Below are 22,564 nucleotides of genomic sequence, written 5' to 3' on the forward strand. Positions count from 1 at the left end.
CGGACATATTCACAATTCAATTAGTTTTTCTCAATCGCTTTGGCTCAATTCTCGAACGAGTTCGAGATCAAATCTCTGAACAATTAGTTTCTTGTTCACACCAGATTTGAATTTCCTTTTCATTTAAGCAAATTGCACGTGTTTTGGCACATGTGTGCAAAAGAATAAGTACAATTGTCTACAATTTGCACAATTACTACATGCACATGGCTGATCATGGCTGATCAAAACTGACGAGTCGATTCTCAGTGAAACTGTCATACTCTTCACAGCTTCTAATCATTCTTTCATCGTGTGAGCCATCACATGCAAAATTATCCATTGAATTATCAAAATCTGAGACATACATGTACATTCCATAAATATCTATGACATGGAATGTTTGTGATATCTGCTAAAGTGGAAAATTACCTGCCAGGCCAACAAGAGTGACAGAATGTCCACCAAGAAGATGGGAACTTGTAGTGTGACGTACTGTGAGGAGGTACAATTGATTGTTTTTTACAGAACTACCGCAGGTTTTTTCATTGTTGTTGTGGGTTTACATTTTTTGTTGTTGCATGGATGTCATTTTGTGTCAAATTTTCTGTTCACTATGTTTGACTTTATATGTAAATATGTAAAAATGGACATGCAAATGTGAATTGTCTGTTTACATGTAACACATTGCTACAAAAATAAATGTACTGTATACATACAAATGTGCATATTCTTTTTCTGTGTACTACGGTATTGTACAGTATTGACTTTTGCCAGTAAACTTTTATCTACTGTTGAGATCGGCATCTAAAAAACTCAGTGTGATACACAATAGCATTCAGCTAGACAAAACTGACATTATTGTATATTATATTAAGCAGTCAGTGTCTACAAAAAAGTAGAACAAAACTGAAATGTGTCTATAACAAACATTTCCAGGGTTGACTGTCATGGTGAGAAAACATCTCAACATTTTGACCAGTACGGCTCACCCGATGACATTTTCTTCTCATTTTGGTGGCATTGGCCAATTCACTGACGCAGTAATTAGGTTTTGAAGCATGAATTAAACATTTTGGGTGAGTTACTACATTTTGCAGACATGCAATAGAGTTGTGATGTCCCATAAAACAGTTGTGACAATTGCACTTACAGTTTAGAGAATGTTAAGACGGTTTCAGAAAATGAGCCAAAGCGATTGGGAAAAACTGTAATGGGGAAATAGAAGTTACATAGCACAGTATTCTCAACACCTTGTGGTAGTTTTACATGAATCAACTGTACATACAGTATGATGTTGAAAATGTTGGATGTAATAATTGTGCACTAGTGGTGTATTGTTTCATCAATAACATCAAAACAATAAATCTTAGGTCCACATCTTCAAATGGCAATTTTGTAACTATTTTCTATTTCAAAACAGCAGGTGGCAGCAATGTGCTGCGTATCTCCCTTTCCTTTGAAAATGATGACAGCGGATCCCTAATTCAAACTAATGCAAACGTTACATTTGATATTCCACAGTGAGTACCTAAAAGATGACCACAGTATGCATACAGTCAGAAAACGATATGGAATTATTTATTAAAATAGTACAATCTCTCATGCATTAACCATTTATTTTAGCAGATTATTTCAAACAACTAGTGAACACTACATAAACGACAGGCAAAGCATAGTTTAAGATTCCATCAATTATTTACAAAAAAGTCCCATTTAGTTGTATTAGTTACAAGATTATTTACAGAGGTTGAGCTTTTGAGTCTGGTGCCGTATGAAGACTTGAGTCCAATAGTCTAAGTGCAGTATATGGCAATAGGGTCCAGTATTTGAGTTACTCTGGAGTCTGGGTATAGATCAAGAGCCAGCTCTGGATGGCTGAAGGCTTGGAACTGACAGTTAGTCATACAGTCCCCAATTCACCTACAGTTGAGCTGCTGAATGACAAAGATAAATTCTGTGTGAATCACACTCATCTGAGGGTCAGACATATCGTTTCTCTGCATCCCACCACCCATAAACCCTTATCTACAATCCACATCTCCCTCCATGGCGGGTTCATCCATTGTAGTCTCATCCAAAGATGTATTTCCTTTTTACTATCCTGACTGAATGTCTCTCCTGCTCCACTCTGTCCGATTCATTGTAATCTGTTTTATGCATTATGCATTGAGGCTCTTTCCCGGGTGGTTCTACCGGCAGCCACAGGTCTCCACAGACATGTTGGGGTAAACCTTCAGCACCATGTTCCGGCTGGGGTCCAGGAAGAGAACACTCAGAGAGCTCATCCTGTCCGGAACACAGCAGGGCTCCGGAATGCCGGGAACGATTCCCACCGCCCTCACAATGCTCTGGATGGTGGCATGGTTCGAGGGCCGGATAACCTGGGAGCCAGAGAGGGAAAGAAGCTGGAGTTGAGAGGGATTCTCTTTCACAAGGAAATATGAGGATGACATCACATTTGTCAGGCATGTATTTAATACAGCATACCCTGTATGCAGTATCATCCGATTAATCAAATCAATTTCAAGCATACTTTCAAGACAATGGAACATTTTATTGACTAAATAAATACTACACGACACACTGAAGTAAAACACGACACCAACTTACCTTTGGAATAGGAAATCTGCAGGTGCCCGCACAGTAGTAGGCATCGAAGGCTTTTGGGGCTAACACCCACTCGCTCCAGCCGATGTCTGCAAAGTCCACTCTCAGGTAGCGTCGCGCGCAGACCCTGGGCTCACTCCACTGTCTCCTGCGAGCCTTTTTCATGGTCCTCTCGTCAAAGCTCAGCACCTGGGGCTTATTCAAGCCGTCACTGCTGTCCTGGCCTTGCTTTCGCCCATCTTTCATTGAGGGCTTAATCTTGGGAACAAAATAAGTGCTCTCCCATAGTTCATGGTTCTTCAGGGTGTGAAACTGGACTTCGGGCAGGTCATTGTTCTGTATTTGGTCCAGGGGGGACACTGCTTCTCTTTTCAGCCTGGAGGCTGGAGGAGATGCATTGGGGGACCGGGTGGGCTCCTCGCCTGAAGGGAAAGGCCCGTACCTCTGCAAGGTCATGGCCACGCTGTTGGGCTCAGATATGGACATGTCGTTGGCATACACCAGGACGTATGGTAGGCTGGCTGGAGAGAGGCGCTCCTGGCTCCTCTGGGGCCTTACCCCAAAGTCAAACTCTGCAGAGATGAGGAGCTCTCCCAGGACGTGGGCCTCTTTGACTACACCGGAGACTTCCCTTGTCTGCCAGGACCCTCTCCTGGGAGGGGGCAGGGTGACGTTGCCCAGCGGGGAGGCAAAGGCAGAGTTCGGGGACGTTCCTCGGAAGAGGAGCTGGGACGGGGGAAGCTGCTGGAGGTGCTGGATGCGACAGGAAGCGTTTCGGGAGCGCCGGCAGATCCAGGGCCGGTGGCGGGGACGCTGGTCCAGGAAGTGGAATGTGGCGGACAGGATGACCTCCGACTCCTGGATGGTTGACAGGTTGAAATGGAACCACACGCTGTTCGCGGAGACTCCTGCAAAGAAAAGAAAGACATGATCATGTGTGTCGACAGCATTTTTAATTCTACACGTTCTTTTCCAACATGTAGCCTACTCTCAACAGCCGTTCTGCAACCGCAATGCCATAAAAGCCACGCATGATTATCTGTGGGTGAAATATCATCACATACAATAGGCTACAGTGCAATCATTATGGCATGATTACACTGATTGCAATACACACGATTTTGACTACCATAAACAATATTCTTAATGTCATCCCTTGACTCCCACTACTGTTTGAAAGATACAAATTGCCTCTGAATAGGTCTCAGCCATATGGAAATGCTTAGGAGAGCACGGAATAGAGTTTTCCGTGTGCCTTTAATAGTGTCTGAGTGAGTGTCATAATAGGCCCTTGTCTAACATCTCATGAATATTAACAGTAGCCCATACTCTCTGATCACAGTGAGCCTATACCCAAACGGTGACAGGGCATAGGGGTGCTTAAATTAAAAAACATACAATAGCCCAACTTAATTATTATTAACTTTTTGCTCTTGCAAAATGATGTTTATGTCACTTTGTATGGTTCCAAGGCTATTCTAGCTGCTGCGTTCGAAGAACCCTGCCTACAGCTGTCAGCAGCCCAACACGTTCATTTTAGGTGTGATATTATAGTGTCATGCAGTACAATATAAACATGTTGGAGAACACTCACCTGGAATAGCTTTAAAACTTCTCACGGTATTTCCGTCTCGATGGCGGTGAGGCTCCTTACTGTACTTTTCATAGAGTTTGAACATATTGATTGAGACCATGTCCCGCGATGCGGTTTCGCGCGCGGAAGACTGATCCGTAGCTTGTTCGATATTGCTGTCGTGCTGCGTCATGTCGGATGGCTCCACGGATGAAATTTTCCCGATACTGGAATTTAAAAATAATAACAAATGCACCAGAGGTAATAACATCTTTGCCATATTTTCGATGCAAAACGCGTTATTCCATCAAGTTAGTTCTTTCTTTAGTATTTGAATGTGACAAAATGTGAGAAAAGTCGTCCACAGTTTGATCTGCAGTGTAATTCCAGGATGCGCTTGATTAGTGTTATCCTTTTACTCATATGTAGATGGGAGTTAAGTGTTTAAAAAAGGTCAATCGTTTGACAGGCACACTTCACAGCTTATAGCTCCACACTTGTTTAATACTACTAGAGAGACCAGGGGATAGCCTACTGCTTTAGCAGTGACAGACGGTGACGCTTTGGAGCGCTCAGCCAACGAGAGGCAAGCCCACAAATCTTCCACATTGTAGAATTAGAATCTACTTTACGCGTAGAGAACAGGCTACTCAGACGAATGGTGCTCGTTTAATAAAGTTAGACCAAAGCTAAATCAATGTCTGCAAGATCCCATATAATGATAATAGTCTACATAACAGAACCGAATATAATAGCATAGTATATGTCAGGGGTCTTCAACCTTTTCTTTCTCAGGTACTAAGGCAAACCAGCGACCCAGGACCCCATCATACGTTAGCAAAAAAAAAAGGTTTTCACATATCATTCAACAGGTGAATGATAATGTCAAAGAGAAGTAATCAACATTTTAAAATTAGTAGATTTGGTATACAGTTTTTAATTATTTTGATCTCCTCACATTATGATTGGAAGAGGATGTGTAAACTCTAACATAGCTTATTAGATAGAAAGGTAATCTGCATGGTTAAAGGCCCAGTACAGTCAAAAACGTGATTTCATGTGTTTTATATATAGTTCCACACTATGAGGTTGGGATAATATTGTGAAATTGTGAAAATTATGATAATGCCCTTTTAGTGTAAGAGCTATTTGAAAATCACCTGCAATTTCAGTCTGTTTTGGTGGGATTGAGTTTTTACCTTCCATGGGGTAAATGACTTAATAGACCAATAAGAAAAAGAGTTCCAAACCTATTGGTCAATAACAGCAAATGTTTCGTTTTCCCTCCCCACTCCCAGATAGTCCTTGCAAAATTCTTGCTTGAGAAATTGCTGTTTGCTAAGAAGCTATTTTTTGTTTTCATTTCAATTGAAAACAATCACAGAAAGGTATTCATTGTTACCCAGAAATGATTTGCTATTGAGGTAAAAACGGATGCACTGGACCTTTAAACACATGGCTAGAAAGTAAGGAACTTGTCTGTCAGCCCTGAATTAAAGACCAACTCCGCCTGTGCCTGGAGTTTAAAGTGCTTTAGAGTTCAGAACATTGCAAGTATGACAACAGGAATTATGATTTAATTGTTGGGTTTTTGCATGTTGATTTTTTTGGCATCTCTTTTTCTTTAATTGAAAAGGTTTCATGGGGCAAATATAAAGCATTTGTTACACTCTAGTCTAAACCTAATTTTGACTGTGTAAACTGTCTATTTCCTTCCCTTTTAGATAACCATAAGCATGATGATCACATAATGACTAGGGTACAGGGCACTCCCTTTGTAGTCCAGAGTTGCATGAAAAATTTATGTTTCGGTGGTTGGCTGATATGTCAAAATATGTCTCTGTTCCTGGTCTCTCCAGCCAACCATGTGATTTTTAAGACATTTTTTAGAGGTACTCTTGTTTTTCTTCCATGTCATTCTTTCATGGCCCCTTGGTCAGAGGGGCCTGCTTGGAGCCTCCTGGGTTTCTGAGGTCTTGATGTCTAGTTAACGGCAAGACAATGCGGACCCTGTGAGAGAGGTGGTGACAGCCTGGCTACTGGGGTCAGTGAGCCATTAAAATACCTTCTACTGGCCCGACGGGAATCACAGGGGCCTTTCACACCACGCTTTACATGTCCCGCAACAGCACTAAAGGCCCCTGCTCCTGAAGCCCATACTAAAGCAATGATTGTCTTAAGCTTATCAGTACATAGCCAAAGCAAGATCGTATCAGCCTCAGCCGCCGGGATGTGAGGAAATCATGGTAGACCCTTCCCATTACCAGAGAGCCACCCATAATTATTTTATATGAGTCAGAGTCCCAATATCAATTGATTACTGTTGTCTCACTCTAAGCTCTTGTGTTCCTTAGTTGGTCATCGTTTCAGACGTAGCCTATCAACAGAGGCAGAGCATTTTCAAATCAGTACAACAGACACTGCACAAGGCCAATGACCCTCACACATAAGACCATTTAAGAAATGCCATCCTATATGACATCATGCATGCATGAATCACCTCTGGTAGAGAGATGAAATAGGGGGAGAGAAGAATATGCTCTCATTCACAGAATATCTGCCTGGGGCGCTCATCAAGGAGTAAAAGACAGCGAGTCCACCATGTTGCTTTTGGCCCGGACACCACTCTCCCCTTGACTTGTTTTCTTACTGCTGGCTTGGACTAAATGACCACTCTGACTGATTTGGTCATGGATGTCCAAGGCCCATGAAAACCCCTCCATTTACCCATCTGATCCCTGCCAAGATGTTCATGTGTGATCACACAGCCCCTCACCAGACTGGGTCCTCTGCCATACCTCCCTCATTGAGACACAGAAAGAGAAGAGTTTACATCAATGTCCTCCTTCTGAGAAAAACAGACAGGAAGACAGACAGCCTCCTCTTCCAGAGAGATATCCGGGAACATCTCCTGCATTTGCATAACAGCACACATAGCCATCAACGCCAACAGAAGATGGAATGTCTCCTGGAAAGGAAATGTTATGACAAATTTATGGCCCAAATCCCAGCAAATTTCTGGATTTACGGGGAAGATGTGATATCCGAGTGGGGTTGGCGTAGTTTATCCTCCCCACTCTCCACCTGGGCTGTTAGCTGACAGAATCATCACATCAGGTTGTATTTCTGCAGGCCTTGTCTCATCCAGCCAGTCCTCTCAGAAATCTTAGTTCTGAATAGAGGCCTGACCCAGTTCCATGACCTGTCAGAGCTCAGTATGAAAAGTGAGTCATTTATCATTGGAGTTCAGACATTTGGGTTGAGTAACAAAGGTAATGAGCTGCTCTCAGCAGTGCGAGCAGCCCTGTGTTATTTCTGCAAAAAAAAAATATATATATTTTCTTCTCCAAGATACAAAATTAGACTTGTTCTCTGACCGCTTAGGAATGTTAGCAAAGTTATCTTTGCCTCAAAGTTATCTTTGCTTTCATTCTTCTCAGGAATAATTGACTGTAGATGGGGGAAATCCCTAAGCACAAAAGGCAGAGAAAGAAACCATACTCTTGAATCAAGATTACAGCCACTCATTAGATGGTTTAATTTCTAAAGCTCATTTTTCTAGTCCCCAAGTTATCTTTATGCCTTGATATACAGTCTGCACTGCAGTATATTTGCCAAAACACAACGAGTACAATAAAACACGAACACTAACACAATTGACCCCATGAACTCTTACCATTGCAACGTCATACTGTACACACAATCATTTGAGATTGAGAAGTTATTATCAAGTGATGATCACTTTCCTGAACATGAACTCATTGCTTTGATTACTTAAAGCATGTTTTAATTGACTTGTTAGTGATTCCTCATGTGAGATGCCTATCTGAAAACAAGCAAGCCTGATGTGTTTGGGCACTTTTGAAAAATGGACCATGATATTGAGTTACAACCATTATTCACATTTGGAAGCTTCTGTTTGGAAGACACGTTGAGTTTGGCTAAGAAACAGCTGCCTGGTCCCTCTTGTTTATGCCTGCGATGAGTCGACGAAAGCACGATTGGTCATAGAGCGTTGTATTCCATCCGCATGGTTATCAATCACTTCAAGGGCTCCCAAACATGAAGGCCATTTTCCCATCATCATTCAGTCGGTGAGACCATTACAATCCACGTTAATGCACCAAACGGACTGATGACTGGCACCGCTCTCTCGCCTCCCGTCCGCACCATTTCTTTCGACTGTCTATAAATCACTCCATAATGCCGTGATTTTGGCCCTGTGCAATTATGATGTGATTTGCCCTTAAGCCCTTTTTTCATGATACAGTATGTCAGTGCTCAGACACACATGCTTCGGATATAGTGTGTAACTTACCAGCCAGTTTAAAAGTTGTGCCTCACTCCTCTCCCCTCCACCCCCTTTTTTCATGAGAGAGAATGGAATTAGCTCGGTGTATTTCAGACACTTTTCTGGCCAAGGATATTGTTTTCCTTGGCCTCACACAGTAAGTCTGCTATTATGGTCCTTTTTCATGTCTATAAATGGATTATTTTCATGGATCCAAACGGGAATGCTTGATTTTAGCCGGGATTTAAGAGGATACTGTACTCTGTTAGGGGCCCGGATTTGCTACCCGTATTCTCGTAGTGCTTTACTTTGATCGATTATTACCGTATTTGCCAAATTGTTCAGAAATGCACCTCCAAAGCTCTGGAGAAAGTAACATTTAGCTGAGGTCTGGTGACCTACAGGGGAGATGAGAAATGTTAGCTTAGTGTAGATATCCTGTTCTTCAGAGAGGGAGAGAGAGGGAATGAAAGAAAGACAAAGAGAGCAATAAATGGAAAGAAAAAGAAAGTTGAAGAGAGACACAGTAAATATAATATGGAACGAATCCGAGGGAAAGAATGAGAGAGAGCACCCACACCAACTATCCAGCAAGCCAGCCAGCCAGCCCAGCCAGGTCACCTTTGATACAAGTCAGTATTCAACGTCCATCCATGTCTGAGGACGTCTGGAAATGACATGGAAACCGGCTACAAGAGGTAAGAGTGAGTGCTGTTACCTTCAAGTAGGTAAGCATCTGCCTCTGGTGCCAAAGGTTGCACATTCGAATCCAGTGATGCTGGATGCTTAACCTTAAGTTTTCGGAGTTGATGCCTAAACTTAACCCAAACTTTAAAAATTCAGAGTTAATGCCTAAACTTGACCTTAAACACTTTGAAATTTGACATTTGGAGCAACTTCAAAATGTGATGTTTGAGAAACATGGATTGAACGTCTAATTCTGACGTTAGACTGTGAGAGCTTGTTGGCCGGCCAGCCAGCTGCAGCCCTGCTCTGCTCTGTGTGCCTGTTACTGACGTGATTTCCCCTCTGACAGCTGTGAGTGCTGGGCCCCCTGCACCAGGGCAGCTTTGATCTCTGCCTCTCTGTCACTCAACGTTAGTTACCCTTCAGGATGGAGACAGTCTCTCTCCCTCTCTCCCAATGCCCCAACTCTCCACACACTGAGCATTCTGCAGCCAGATTCGGCTACTGCTGCAAGTCAATATTTTTGTTAATACCACTGATATCGTTCATGTGATTTGAGTATTGAGTCCATTGGTCATGTAGTTTTTAACTGTATCCCAAGCAGATATGACATACTTAGTGACTCTTTGGAACATGTTTCTTGAATGTGTGACGAAGGTCTGACTGTGTGTTGGGAACACTCATATTTGGGTGCACACTTGTGAGTAGAGTGTCAAGGTACAGTAGCATAATTTGGTGAAAGATGGACCAAAAAGCTTTCAGCTGTGTTTTGCATTGGCTATGGTAAGATAGCCATCCATTGGAACCAACTGGTGTCTTTACTTCTAAGGGAACCAATTAACTCTCAGTCTCAGTGACTCAACCAAAACCTCACATATGTACACACAACAAAACTCTTGTCAACCGGCCAACATTTACTGCACTGGGGCTAATTTCAGGTTTCGTCTGACTTATTTTTCTAATTACAGCCTCCGCAGAGCATGCTCTCGCTACATTGCCAGGAACGATCATCTAGCCCCAATATGAACCTTTGACATCGAATATCTTGAACACATAATGAGCACGGTTGTCTGCTGCGTTCAACAGAAAAATCCCGCACCTCACAAACCACTTTCTTTTAAGTTCCCTGTCTCTCTTTTGGTCTATGTTGAGTGAAGTCAGTCAAAAAAGACACAGCCAAACACCATTCACTCAGATATTCAATTCCACTTCATGAAATTGCCTTGGGTGGTAGGGGACTCAATTGCAATGTGTCATTTCAATTCATTTCAATGTCTTTCATGTCACGAGCAGGAAACAATAAAGTTTGCGAAATGGTTGGCTTCCATTTAGCAACATTTAACTGGACTTCTACGATATATGATTTAACCATCAACATATGTTTACTTCTTCCAATGCGGGGGCCCGCGCTGTAACTGAAGAATGTGTTTTTCAGATCAACCATCAAATGTAACCCTCTTGGTGTGAAAAGCACCTCACAAAAGCGCATAGTGCTTTGACAGCATTGGGGCGGGTGGTTGGGTATTAGGGGGGGGCTATAGATTGTATGGACGGCAGTAATCCCATTGGCTCTGCGACTCAGCAGGGGAAGCATTGCCTGGATTAAAAACGTTGTTGAGAACGTAAAAAAAAAGGTAACCTAGAACAAATATTGTTAGAGAAAGTCCCATGTGAGACAATAAGCCTTCATTGCGTGGCCTCCTCCCACCCATGTCACACTGTATACTTCTGGTGTGACATCATTCACTGTGGGTCGTCCCTTTAGTCCAGGCTCGGACAAAAGAAAATAGGAGATTTTATTATGAATCCGTTAAATATACTTACAGTATATACTTGTGGTAATTTAATTTATTCATCCATACCACGTTTTGTTGCCACTGAAAGACTCTCATACAAGTGGTTGGGGTTACTAAAGAGAGCAGCAGATCTGAAAAGAGAGGAAGGTGTTTATTAGAAGTTTGTCGAAGTTAACAAATGTAAAAAGTTTCAGGCAGTACAAATAAACGAACATGTGGACGTCTACAATATGTAGTACTGCATTTTGTTTTCAAACACGTTACAATTATTACTCGATAATTGATGTTATTATAAACTGTACTGTACCTGGTACCGTAGAGACAATCTGTTCCTGCTTTGACTCAAAGCCCAGCCTCAGAGCTCGATAGTAGTGGAAGCGATTACACAGACTGAAATACATCAGTAGATGGCCCATGACACACACTGTGTGACTCCACGGCACATCTCTCACCAGCGTTCACCTCCAGCGTCTAGACACATTCAACACATTCTCCTTCTACCTGCCTGCACTTCAATGAGGCCTTTTGAATCCGGGGGCCAATAAAAGCACACACACACAGCCAGGTTGGGGAGAAGGGAGAGGGAATGAAGGGGAGGTTGGGGGATCTGGTGGTTGAACTCTGCAGCCTCCGGATATTCAGATCCAGATTCATTGGGTCAGTAAAATACAGTCCTCAACAGGATAAATGGAGCTTCAACCCTCAACAGATATGTTAGATTATCACTACCGGGGGGATAAACCCAGACGACCGGGTTCGAGTTCGCAATGTCAGTGTTTGTAATTCAAACTGCCTGAGTTATGATGAAGCATCTCTGGACTGTTTCCACATGGTTGATTTTCTTTTTCTGTCGGTTGATTTAATGTTGATATGTGATATTTATATTCTTGTGTTTTTGACGTTTTTAGTTATTTCGAGGAACAACAGGGGAACCCACCTGCACCAAAAAAAGAATTGATTCATTTAGTAACCTAGTTTTATCACTGAGATTAGTGTGTGTCCTAATTGCACTATGCGATCAAGTTAATAGATGATACGGGCCAAGCGGAACAATTCTCCATCCCCAGAACGGATCATGCACTGCTTTTTTTCATCATGAAAGTTTTATGCGTGGAAAAATAACACGCTGGAAACCCAAGCGCTCAATTTAGAAAAAAAAGCTAAACAAAAGGCTTCTGTTGTTACTAAATCAACGTTAATTTGCGACTTGGCAGCCCCTACTTTAAGGAAGCCTGTGGTAAAAGGGTATTTCTTTCACATTGCTATCTGATGTCCTGGGTGTATTTTGTGTGATCATCTGGCATGGCTTTGTAGATTTGAAATCAAGCCGGAATTACTTTCTTGAAAGATGTCATTACATACAGTACCAGTCAAAAGTTTGGACACACCTACTCATTCAAGGGTTTGTCTTTATTTGTACCATTTTCTACATTGTACAATTAGTGAAGACATCAAAACTATGAAACAACACATATGGAATCATGTAGTAACCAAAAAAGTGTTAAACAAATCTAAATATATTTTATATTTGAGATTCTTCAAAGTAGTCACCCTTTGCCTGATGACAGCTTTGCACACTCTTGCCATTCTCTCAACCAGCTTCATGAGGTAGTCTCCTGGAATGCATTTCAAATAACAGGTGTGGCTTAATTCGTGGAATTTCTTTCCTTCTTAATGCGTTTGAGCCAAATTTGAGATTTTTTGTTCCAACCGCCGTGTCTTTGTGAGACGCAGAGTAAGTGAACGGATTATCTCCTTATGTGTGGTTCCCACCGTGAAGCATGGAGGAGGAGGTGTGATGGTGTGGGGGTGCTTTGCTGGTGACACTGTCTGTGATTTATTTAGAATTCAAGGCACACTTAACCAGCATGGCTACCACAGTATTCTGCAGCGATACACCATCCCATCTGGTTTGTGCTTAGTGGGACTATCATTTGTTTTCAACAGGACAATGACCCAACAAACCTCCAAGCTGTGTAAGGGCTATTTGACCAAGAAGGAGAGTGATGGAGTGCTGCATCAGATGACCTGGCCTCCACAATCACCCGGCCTCAACCCAATTTAGATGGTTTGGGATGAGTTGGACCGCAGAGTGAAGGAAAAGCATCCAACAAGTGCTCAGCATATGTGGGAACTCCTTCAAGACTGTTGGAAAAACATTCGTCATGAAGGTTGAGAGAATGCCAAGAGTGTGCAAAGCTGTCATCAAGGCAAAGGGTGTCTACTTTGAAGAATCTAATATATGAAATATATTTAGATTTGTTGAACACTTTTTTGGTTACTACATGATTCCATATGTGTTATTTCATAGTTTTTATATATTCACTATTATTCTACAATGTAGAAAATAGTAAAAATAAAGACAAACCCTTGAATGAGTAGGTGTGTCCAAACTTTTGACTGGTACTGTATGTCTAACAGTAGATTTCTGTGTATCCAATTGCAAAAATAACAGTGAAGCATAGTTAAACCTTTGTCTAGCAGTTACTACATCTGAAATTCCGCCTCTGAATCTAAATCTAAGCACAGATCAACTGTTCAGAGAGAGAGGGAGAAAGAGAGAAGGAGAACGAGAGAGGCAGAGGAAAATGGTACGCTTCAAAAGAAAGGCATTCCTGCCTATTCTCTCAGCTTCTAAAATGAAATGAAAAATTCCAGCCCTCGGTGTTGATAAAGACAATGTTTTTCTAAGACTTGCTGTGTTGAGCTGCTTTATGTTTGTCTCTGTGGCAACAGGCCCATTTGAGGCTGTAAGGCTAAGATATTAGAAACAGGCGAAGACCCAGAAACCAGGCCCGTTTAGGGTTTGGAGTGAATACATCATGCAAGCACATCTGACACGGTGTTGATGACTCCATGTGACTTGTTAACTGGTCCTGAACGTCCTGAAAGTCACCTGAGCACTATTACAGGCTATTCCTGTAACTGTGCGTACATGAAACCAGGCCTTGACTTGATACCATGAGCAATCTGAGAGGCACCACATTTGTCATCATTTGGTCTGACATTAATATGTCTAAATGCATCACTGACATGTGTTCCCTGTCTGAACTCTGACCCTGTCTGTGTAGTGTACAATTACTGTATCTTTATGTGTTTTGTGTTTTGTGTGTGTGTGTGTGTGTGTGTGTGTGTGTGTGTGTGTGTGTGTGTGTGTGTGTGTGTGTGTGTGTGTGTGTGTGTGTGTGTGTGTGTGTGTGTGTGTGTGTGTGTGAGAGAGAGAGAGACAGAGTATATAGACAGAGTAAAAGAGAGAGACAGTAGGTGCTATGGGTTTATAGAGTAGTCCAACAGATTGGACAATAGACACAGGATCATATTAGTTCACACTCCACTTCAGAGAGAGCAGACGGCTATGATTTTCTTCGAACCAAACTGCCATTGCCAGAAGGAGGAAATAGGACTTTTCTGGCACATCAGATAATTGACTTATTACTGAGGTACTGTATGTCATGCAACTCAAGATCAAATAAAAACATTGCTGCCTTACATTGTGTCAGCATGCCATCATTGTAACATAAAATCAACATGTGGATTGAAAGTGTTTTCTTGGGAACCAGATAGAGTGTTATTGTTCCATTAGGGCAACATTTGATTTGAAAATCAAACTTATCTTGTACAGTTGGTGTAAATGTGAGCATTCTCAATTCAGTCTGAAAAGGTCCCGCTGGGCACAGATGTCAATTCAACGTCTATTCCACGTTGGTTCAACGTGATTTCGTTCAAGTGACGTGGAAACAACGTTGATTCAACCAGTGTGTGCCCGGTGGGGTGTTCAAATCGACTCAACAACACACACACCATAGCTTATTAGCCTTCCTTCATCAGGTGGTTTCCAAAGGGTTTTTATAGAAGTCTGGATGAAGCCTAAGCAAACGCATGGCTTGTAAAATAAGACCTCAATGTGTGCGTGTTTATGTTTGCTGTGCATGTGTGCTTGAATGTGTGTGCTTGTATATGTAGTTCTTAAGAAAGGAAAACGTTTCCGGCTCTAGACCTGCATTTAATTGAACACTCAACATCATTGGCAAGTGAAACCAAGCCAAACGAAAATGAGCTGCAATTCATAGAATAAAAAATAAAAAAAACTCTGTAATTGATTGAAGCCTGCACTTGATTACATCAAATAATGAGAATTGTTTTATCAACCTTATTTTTTACGAGCAACTGGTAGCTGAACAAATAACTCTCTCGGAGGGTAGGCTCGCTACATGGGCCAACCTCTGGCATAGTGAAATCTGAATAATTACACATTCTTCAAATAGGCACATTCTTCTTTTCTCCTCTCCCCTGCAACTCTTCACGGGGTTCTTAGTGTACAAGAGAACTATCCAGTGCATTTGGAAAGTATACAGAAACCTTGGCTTTTTCCACATTTTGTTACGTTACAGCCTTATTCTATAAATTATTTAATTGTTTTTTTTTCTCATCAATCTACACAAAATTCCCCATAATGACCAAGCAAAAAATAAAAAATAAAGAAAACTGAAATAACACATTTACGTAAGTATTTAGACCCTTTACTAAGTACTTTGTTGAAGCACCTTTGGCAGCGATTACAGAATTATTGAGTATGATGCTACAAGCTTGGCACACCTGTATTTGGGGAGTTTCTTCCATTCTTCTATGCAGATCCTCTCAAGCTCGGTCAGGTTAGGGGCGGCAGGGGGCGGCAGGGTAGCCTAGTGGTTAGAGCGTTGGGCTAGTAACCGAAAGGTTGCAAGTTCAAATCCCCGAGCTGACAAGGTACAAATCTGTCGTTCTGCCCCTGAACAAGGCAGTTAACCCACTGTTCCTAGGCCGTCATTGAAAAATAAGAGTTTGTTCTTAACTGACTTGCCTAGTTAAAAAAAAAAAAAAAAAAAAAGGTTAAATGTAAGTCGCTCTGGATAAGAGCGTCTGCTAAATGACTTAAATGTAAATGTTAGATGGGAAGCGTTGCTGCACAGCTATTTTCAGGTCTCTCCAGAGATGTTCGATCGGGTTCAAGTCCGGGCTCTGGCTGGGCAACTCAAGGACATTCAGAGACTTGGCACGAAGCAACTCCTGCATTGCCTTGGCTGTGTGCTTAGGGTTGTTGTCCTGTTGGAAGGTGAACCTTTGCCCCAGTCTGAGGTCCTGAGGGCTCTGGAGCAGGTTTTCATCAAGGATCTCTCTGTACTTTGCTCTGCTCATCTTTACCTCGATCCTGACTAGTCTCCCAGTCTCTGCCGCTGAAAAACATCCCCACTGCGTAATACTTCCACCTCCATGCTTCACCGTAGGGATGATGATGATTTCCTCCAGACGTGCTGCTTGGCATTCAGGCCACAGAGTTCAATCTTGGTTACATCAGACCAGAGAATCTTGTTTCTCATGGTCTGAGAGTCCTTTAGGTCCCTGTTGGCAAACTCCAAGTGGCTGTCATGTGCCTTTCACTGAGGAGTGGCTGTCTGGCCACTCTACCATAAAGGCCTGATTGGTGGAGTGCTGCAGAGATGGTTGTCTATCTGGAAGGTTCTCTCATCTCCACAGATGAACTCTTGAGGTCTCTCAGTCTATCAGGTACTTGCTCACCTCAATGACCAAGGCCCTTCTCCCCCGATTGCGCACTTTATCTTTATCTTTACTCTTAGGAAGAGTCTTGGTGGATCCAAGACTTCCGTTTAAGAATGATGGATGCCACTGTGTTCTTGGGGACCTTCAATGCTGCAGAAATGTTTTGGTACCCTTCCCCAGATCTGTTCCTCGACACAATCCTGTCTCGAATATCTACAGGCAATTCCTTCGACCTCATGGCTTGGTTGTTGCTGTGACATGCACTGTCAACTGTGGGACCTTATATAGACAGGTGTGTGCCTTTCCAAATCATGTCCAGTGAATTTAATTTACCACAGGTGGACTCCAATCAAGTTGTAGAAACATCTCAAGGATGATCAGTGGAAACAAGATGTACCTGAGCTCAACGTTGAGTCTCATAGCAAATGCTCTGAATAATTTTTTATTTGTAATAAATGTGCAAATATTTATAAAAAACAGTTTTTGCTTCATAATTTGTAAAAAGTCAAGGGGTCTGAATACTTTTACAGTACCTGGTGAAATAATGATTAATAAACAACTCTAAGGGGGGCCCTATAAAATCTGTGATTTCTTTCCCCAAATTATGTTTCATATTTTGCAAAATTATGTATTTTCAGTTTTTTGGGGGGGGGTCTGGAAAAAAGCGAACACAATTAGATTTTTGAGTGTACTTCCCTTTTTAATTTCTTATCTGGCCCTTAAATTGAAGTCTAGCGAGTGAGGAATATGCCATTTTATGCAACAGGTGGGTCTAATCATGAATGCTGACTGGTTAAAACTGCATTCTAGCCGGTGTCTATTCCAAAAGTTACCACCGGATAAATCTATGACGTTAAAATGCCTATTTACTCTGTTCCATCTGACTGCGCAATCCACTGTCTCTTCAGCCCAGCCAGGCACTTCATAAACTTGATCTCCACTATAAAAAGCATCTAGACATTATCTCACATTTCTTTCAGACTAACATTTATTTTTCAACAGCGGAGATTTGTGTAAACCTTGCTATCTGTCTCTCTGACATTTGCAACAATGTTTCAATATTCAAATTCGATCTCCAGCTGTCCCATAGCAATGAACGTGTCAGGAGTTGGGATGAGACAGACAGGCAGGCAACGTCAATATTTACAAGGAAATGTCAATTGAAAAAAGGTAAAAATAAAAGAAAGTGTAGCTAGTTTGCAGTCTTTCTAGCTTCAGTTTGAAGTGACTTGTGTTAGCTATGTTGTTGGCTAGCTCCTCTGAACAACAGTGTCCTGATGAGAGAGCACATTTCCTATGCCAGACAAAATCGCGCCTCATTAGCTCATTGTTCTGGATGTATCCAAATAAATGTCAATAGAAAACAGTTTAAACAAATGCAAATGCAGCGACTTTGCTGTTATTCTGGCTGCACTTTTTGATGTGACTTTAAGTTAGCTGTAGTTGGCTAGCTAGAAAGCAAGGGATAAGAACGTTGCCAGCCAGTACGGCTATGGAACATTTAGAACGAACATCGGGGTCGTGTCCATAGATACAGAACAAAAAGACTGAACGACTGGGTCTATCTCTAGCAACCGAACCGATAGAACGAACGACAATCCGGCTTGGGTAGCAACCCTAGATTTGTATCGAACATCTATGTTGTGGAAGGATGAAATAGTATGAATAAACTCATCAAAATAACATTTTGTATAAAATTATATCAACCATTATTTGAATTTGTTGTTAACCCGTTGTATAAAAGTGATAATGCCCTTGAAGCCGGTGTTTGGAGGATACATTGTTGTTAGCGGTGAGCGGTTTCCTTCCTCTCCGGCAACTGAGTTAGGAAGCATGCCTGTATTTTTGTAGTGACTGGGTGTATTGATAAACCATCCAAAGTGTAATTAATAACTTCACCATGCGCAAAGGTATATTCAATGTCTGCTTTTACCCATCTACCATAGTTGGCCTTCTTTGCGAGGTATTGAAAAACCTATCTGGTCTTTGGTTGAATCTGTGTTTGAAATTCACTGCCCGACTGAGGGACCTTACAGATAATTCTATGTGTGGGGTACAGAGATGAGGTAGTCATTCAAAAATCTGGTTATTGCACACAGAGTGAGTCCATGCAACTTATTATGTGACTTGTTAAAGCAAGTTTTTACTTCTAAACGTATTTAGGCTTGCCATAACAAAGGGGTTGAATACTTATTGACTCAAAACATTTCAGATTTTGAGTTTTTATTAATTTGTAAACATTTTGAAAAACATAATTCTACTTTGACATTATGGGGGATTGTGTGTAGGCCAGTGACAATAAAATCTCAATTTAATCCATTTAAAATTCAGGCTGTAAAACAACAAAATGTGGAAAATGTCAAGGGGTGTGAATACTTTCTGAAGGAACTGTATATATTTTCACACTATGAGGTTGGAATAATACTGTGAAATTGTGAAAATGATAATAATGCCCTTTTAGTGTAAGAACTGTTTGAAACAACTGACTGAAATTTCAACCTGTTTTGGTGGGATGGAGTTTTGGCCTGCCTGGTGACATCACCAGGTGGTAAATTAGTCACTAGACCAATAAGAAAGAGAGGGTTTCAAATCTCTCTGCCAATAACAGCTAATTTTCTGTTTTCAGCTCCCAACTAAGACCACTCCCAGACAGTCCTAGCAAAATTCTTGGTTTCAAAATTGGTCTTTGCTAATAAGATATTTTTGATTATTTTTGACCATTTTAATTGAAAACAATCAATACGGTACTTAGTTCTTACTCAGAAATGATTTGATATTGAGATAAAAATGGATGGTTTGGACCTTTTGGCGAAGTAGAGGGTAAACAAGCCAGATAATTATAAAGTTTCTCAGTTAACTACTTATCTCTTGTCCGCTACACTGTAGACACAACTTTCCACAACAGTATTGTCCACTTTGTGATAACCACAGAAAGAAACCCAGCAACATACATTCATATATTGAAGTAAATGACGGTAATAGAAAGCCTAAACTGTGTTGATTAGCTTTACAGCAGTGCAGTAGTGAGTGTTTGGTATAGTGTGTGGCTGTATAGCTGGAACAGTGGGTCTTTGTTTGCAGACAGAATAGTTCTCCCTATGGGTTCACCACAGGATCCCAGCTCTCACAGGCACAGGGAAACTATACATTGGAGTTCCTGCCCTCCTATGAATGTTTTATTAGCTCGGGGAGTGAGTCTAAAAAACCCACCCTCAACACACACACACACACACACACACACACCGTCTTCAAACTTAATGAGTGGCGCCTGACCGTAGCATCTAATGCTTTAGTTGACTTGTGAGGGTGAGGGAAGGGGCGCGGGAGTTGGATAGGGAGAGGTGTGAATCATGCTTACCTCAAACCCACCACTCTTCATTCATTGACTTAGCTATGTAATTTATGTCAATGGAGGAAGTCATTCGCTCTCACCATGGAAATACATAGTGCTCTCACTGCTATGGAAATACAGTTGATCAAAATGAAACTGTAGGACAAAGAGTTTTTTTCTCCAAAAAGAGGTCTCAAATCCAAGTAATATCCCAGATGCAAGGTTAAGAACTGGAATCTCTTCATTCGTTGGCCTCTGTGCCATGAAGTATGGCTCTTGATCTGTACAGCTTTATGACTTGAGATCTTATTAAAGTGTTATAATTACTTTCCAGAGTGCTCAGCCTGGCCTCAGAGCCATGCGAAACATACATGACGTATTTCTGAGCACCTCCAAGATGTATGATACCTACTAATGGTCTAGTTACTTTAGACAGAGACTAAAGTAGGGAGGTAATTCGGGGAGGATGGGTGGGCATAATCCGCGACCGTCTAGCAATCCCAAGGTTGCATATTAATGTCGCGTCTGGGACAACTGTAGCATTTTAGCTAATCCTTCCCCTAACCCTTATTCTAAACTTAACCCAATTTACCCTACCTGCTACAAATCTTAATTTGACCCTTTTCATCGCAGGAAGAAAATAATCCTGCAGCAGGGGAATTTGAATGTCTGAAGAAATATTTAAAATCGCCACCAGGGGGCAGCTGAAAGAGGTGTTTGTATACAATGCAGTACTGTACCAAGTGGCGTGTATTCATGGATGCCAAGGAAAGCCAGGCTTCCCCCCAAAAATGTGCCAAGAAACATAGAGTTGAAGTCGGAAGTTTACATGCACTTTTGCCAAATACATTTAAACTCAGTTTTTCACAATTACTGACATTTAATCCTAGTAAAAATTCCCTGTCTTAGGTCAGTTAGGATCACCACTTTATTTTAAGAATGTGAAATGTCAGAATAATAGTAGAGAGAATGATTTATTTCAGCTTTTATTTCTTTCATCACATTCCCAGTGGGTCACACTCAATTAGTATTTGGTAGCATTGCCTTTAAATAGTTTAACTTGGGTCAAACGTTTCGGGTAGCCTTCCACAAGCTTCCCACAATAAGTTGGGTGAATTTTGGCCCATTCCTCCTGACAGAGCTGGTGTAACTGAGTCAAGTTTGTAGGCCTCCTTGCTCGCACACACCTTTTCAGTTCTGCCCAAAACATTTCTATAGGATTGAGGTCAGGGCTTTGTGATGGCCACTCCAATACCTTGACTTTGTTGTCCTTAAGCCATTTTGCCACAACTTTGGAAGTATGCTTGGGGTCATTGTCCATTTGGAAGACCCATTTGCGACCAAGCTTTAACTTTCTGACTGATGTCTTGAGATGTTGCTTCAATACATCCACATAATTTTCCTCCCTCATGATGCCATCTATTTTGTGAAGTGCACCAGTACCTCCTGCAGCAAAGCACTACCACAACATGATGCTGCTACCCCCGTGCTTCACGGTTGGGATGGTGTTCTTCGGCTTGCAAGCCTCCCCCTTTTCCTTAAAACATAACGATGGTCATTATGGCCAAACAGTTCTATTTTGGTTTCATCAGACCAGAGGAAATTTCTCCAAAAAGTATGATCTTTGTCCCCATGTGCAGTTGCAAACCATAGTCTGGCTTTTTTATGGTGGTTTTGTAGTAGTGGCTTCTTCCTTGCTGAGCGGCCTTTCAGGTTATGTCGATATGGAACTCGTTTTACTGTGGATATAAATACTTTTGTACCTGATTCCTACAGCATCTTCACATCTTTGCTGTTGTTTTGGGATTGATTTGCACTTTTCGCACCAAAGGACGTTCATCTCTAGGAGACAGAACGCGTCTCCTTCCTGAGCGGTATGACGGCTGCGTGGTCCATGGTGTTCATACTTGTGTACTATTGTTTATACAGATGGACGTGGTACCTTCAGACGTTTGGAAATTGCTCCCAAGGATGAACCAGACTTGTGGAGGTCTACAATTTTTTTTCTGAGGTCTTGGCTGATTTTTTTTGATTTTCCCATGATGTCAAGCAAAGAGGTACTGAGTTTGAAGGTAGCCCTTGAAATACATCCACAGGTACACCTCCAATAGACTCACATGATGTCAATTAGCCCATCAGAAGCTTCTAAAGCCCTGACATAATTTTCTGGAATTTTCCAAGCTGTTTAAAGGCACAGTCAACTCAGTGTATGTTAACTTCTGACCCACTGGAATAGTGATACAGTGAATTATAAGTGAAATAATCTGTCTGGTAACAATTGTTAGGAAAAATTACTTGTGTCATGCACAAAGTAGATGTCCCATCCGACTTGCCAAAACTATAGTTTGTTAACAAGTAATTTGTGGAGTGGTTGAAAAATTAGTTTTAATGACTCCAACCTAAGTGTATGTAAACTTCCAACTTCAACTGTATCACGGTCGCAAGGCATATAAACTAATAGGTTATAAAGAAAACAACCCCACCTGTTTTGAGGCAAAAATCATTTGCAATTTTTTTAAATGCATTATATATGATTTTTTTGGGGGGGTGGGTCTTGTCTGTTTTGCATGTTATTTTGACATTAATACGTGTCACATATCAGTTTGCAAACAATGTAAAAAAAATAAGAATATATAATTGAGTTAATAAATCCGCATACAAATATGGTTCTTGAGTAAGGCAGCTCCGAAATGCAGGTGTTTCAGTGCTAGCTCAGTGCTTTCTGTGTTGGTGGGACAAGCCAGCAGAAAATACGGAGC

The 22,564-nt window shown here is 41.5% G+C and overlaps 1 protein-coding gene across 1 annotated transcript; it reads right to left on the reverse strand.

Annotated features, from left to right (window-relative positions):
• Positions 1-1,976: 1,976 nt before the first annotated feature.
• Positions 1,977-4,492, reverse strand: LOC120029313 (growth/differentiation factor 10-like). Its single transcript, XM_038974533.1, has 3 exons — positions 4,184-4,492; positions 2,593-3,497; positions 1,977-2,363 (listed from the first exon to the last, which is right to left on the reverse strand). Exons 1-3 carry the CDS (start codon positions 4,440-4,442, stop codon positions 2,172-2,174), a joined length of 1,356 nt encoding a protein of 451 aa, XP_038830461.1. The 5' UTR covers positions 4,443-4,492; the 3' UTR covers positions 1,977-2,171.
• Positions 4,493-22,564: the final 18,072 nt, after the last annotated feature.

This window comes from Salvelinus namaycush, chromosome 35 (assembly GCF_016432855.1).
Source record: "Salvelinus namaycush isolate Seneca chromosome 35, SaNama_1.0, whole genome shotgun sequence".
NCBI classification, from domain to species: domain Eukaryota; kingdom Metazoa; phylum Chordata; class Actinopteri; order Salmoniformes; family Salmonidae; genus Salvelinus; species Salvelinus namaycush.

Excerpts from the sequence above, each read along its gene's own strand:
- LOC120029313 (XM_038974533.1), bottom strand. The coding sequence starts at position 4,442 with ATGGCAAAGATGTTATTACCTCTGGTGCATTTGTTATTATTTTTAAAT. Across the intron at positions 3,498-4,183 it reads AAGTTTTAAAGCTATTCCAG|GAGTCTCCGCGAACAGCGTG; the intron begins GTGAGTGTTCTC and ends TTTTCTTTGCAG. Across the intron at positions 2,364-2,592 it reads GCAGATTTCCTATTCCAAAG|GTTATCCGGCCCTCGAACCA; the intron begins GTAAGTTGGTGT and ends TCTGGCTCCCAG.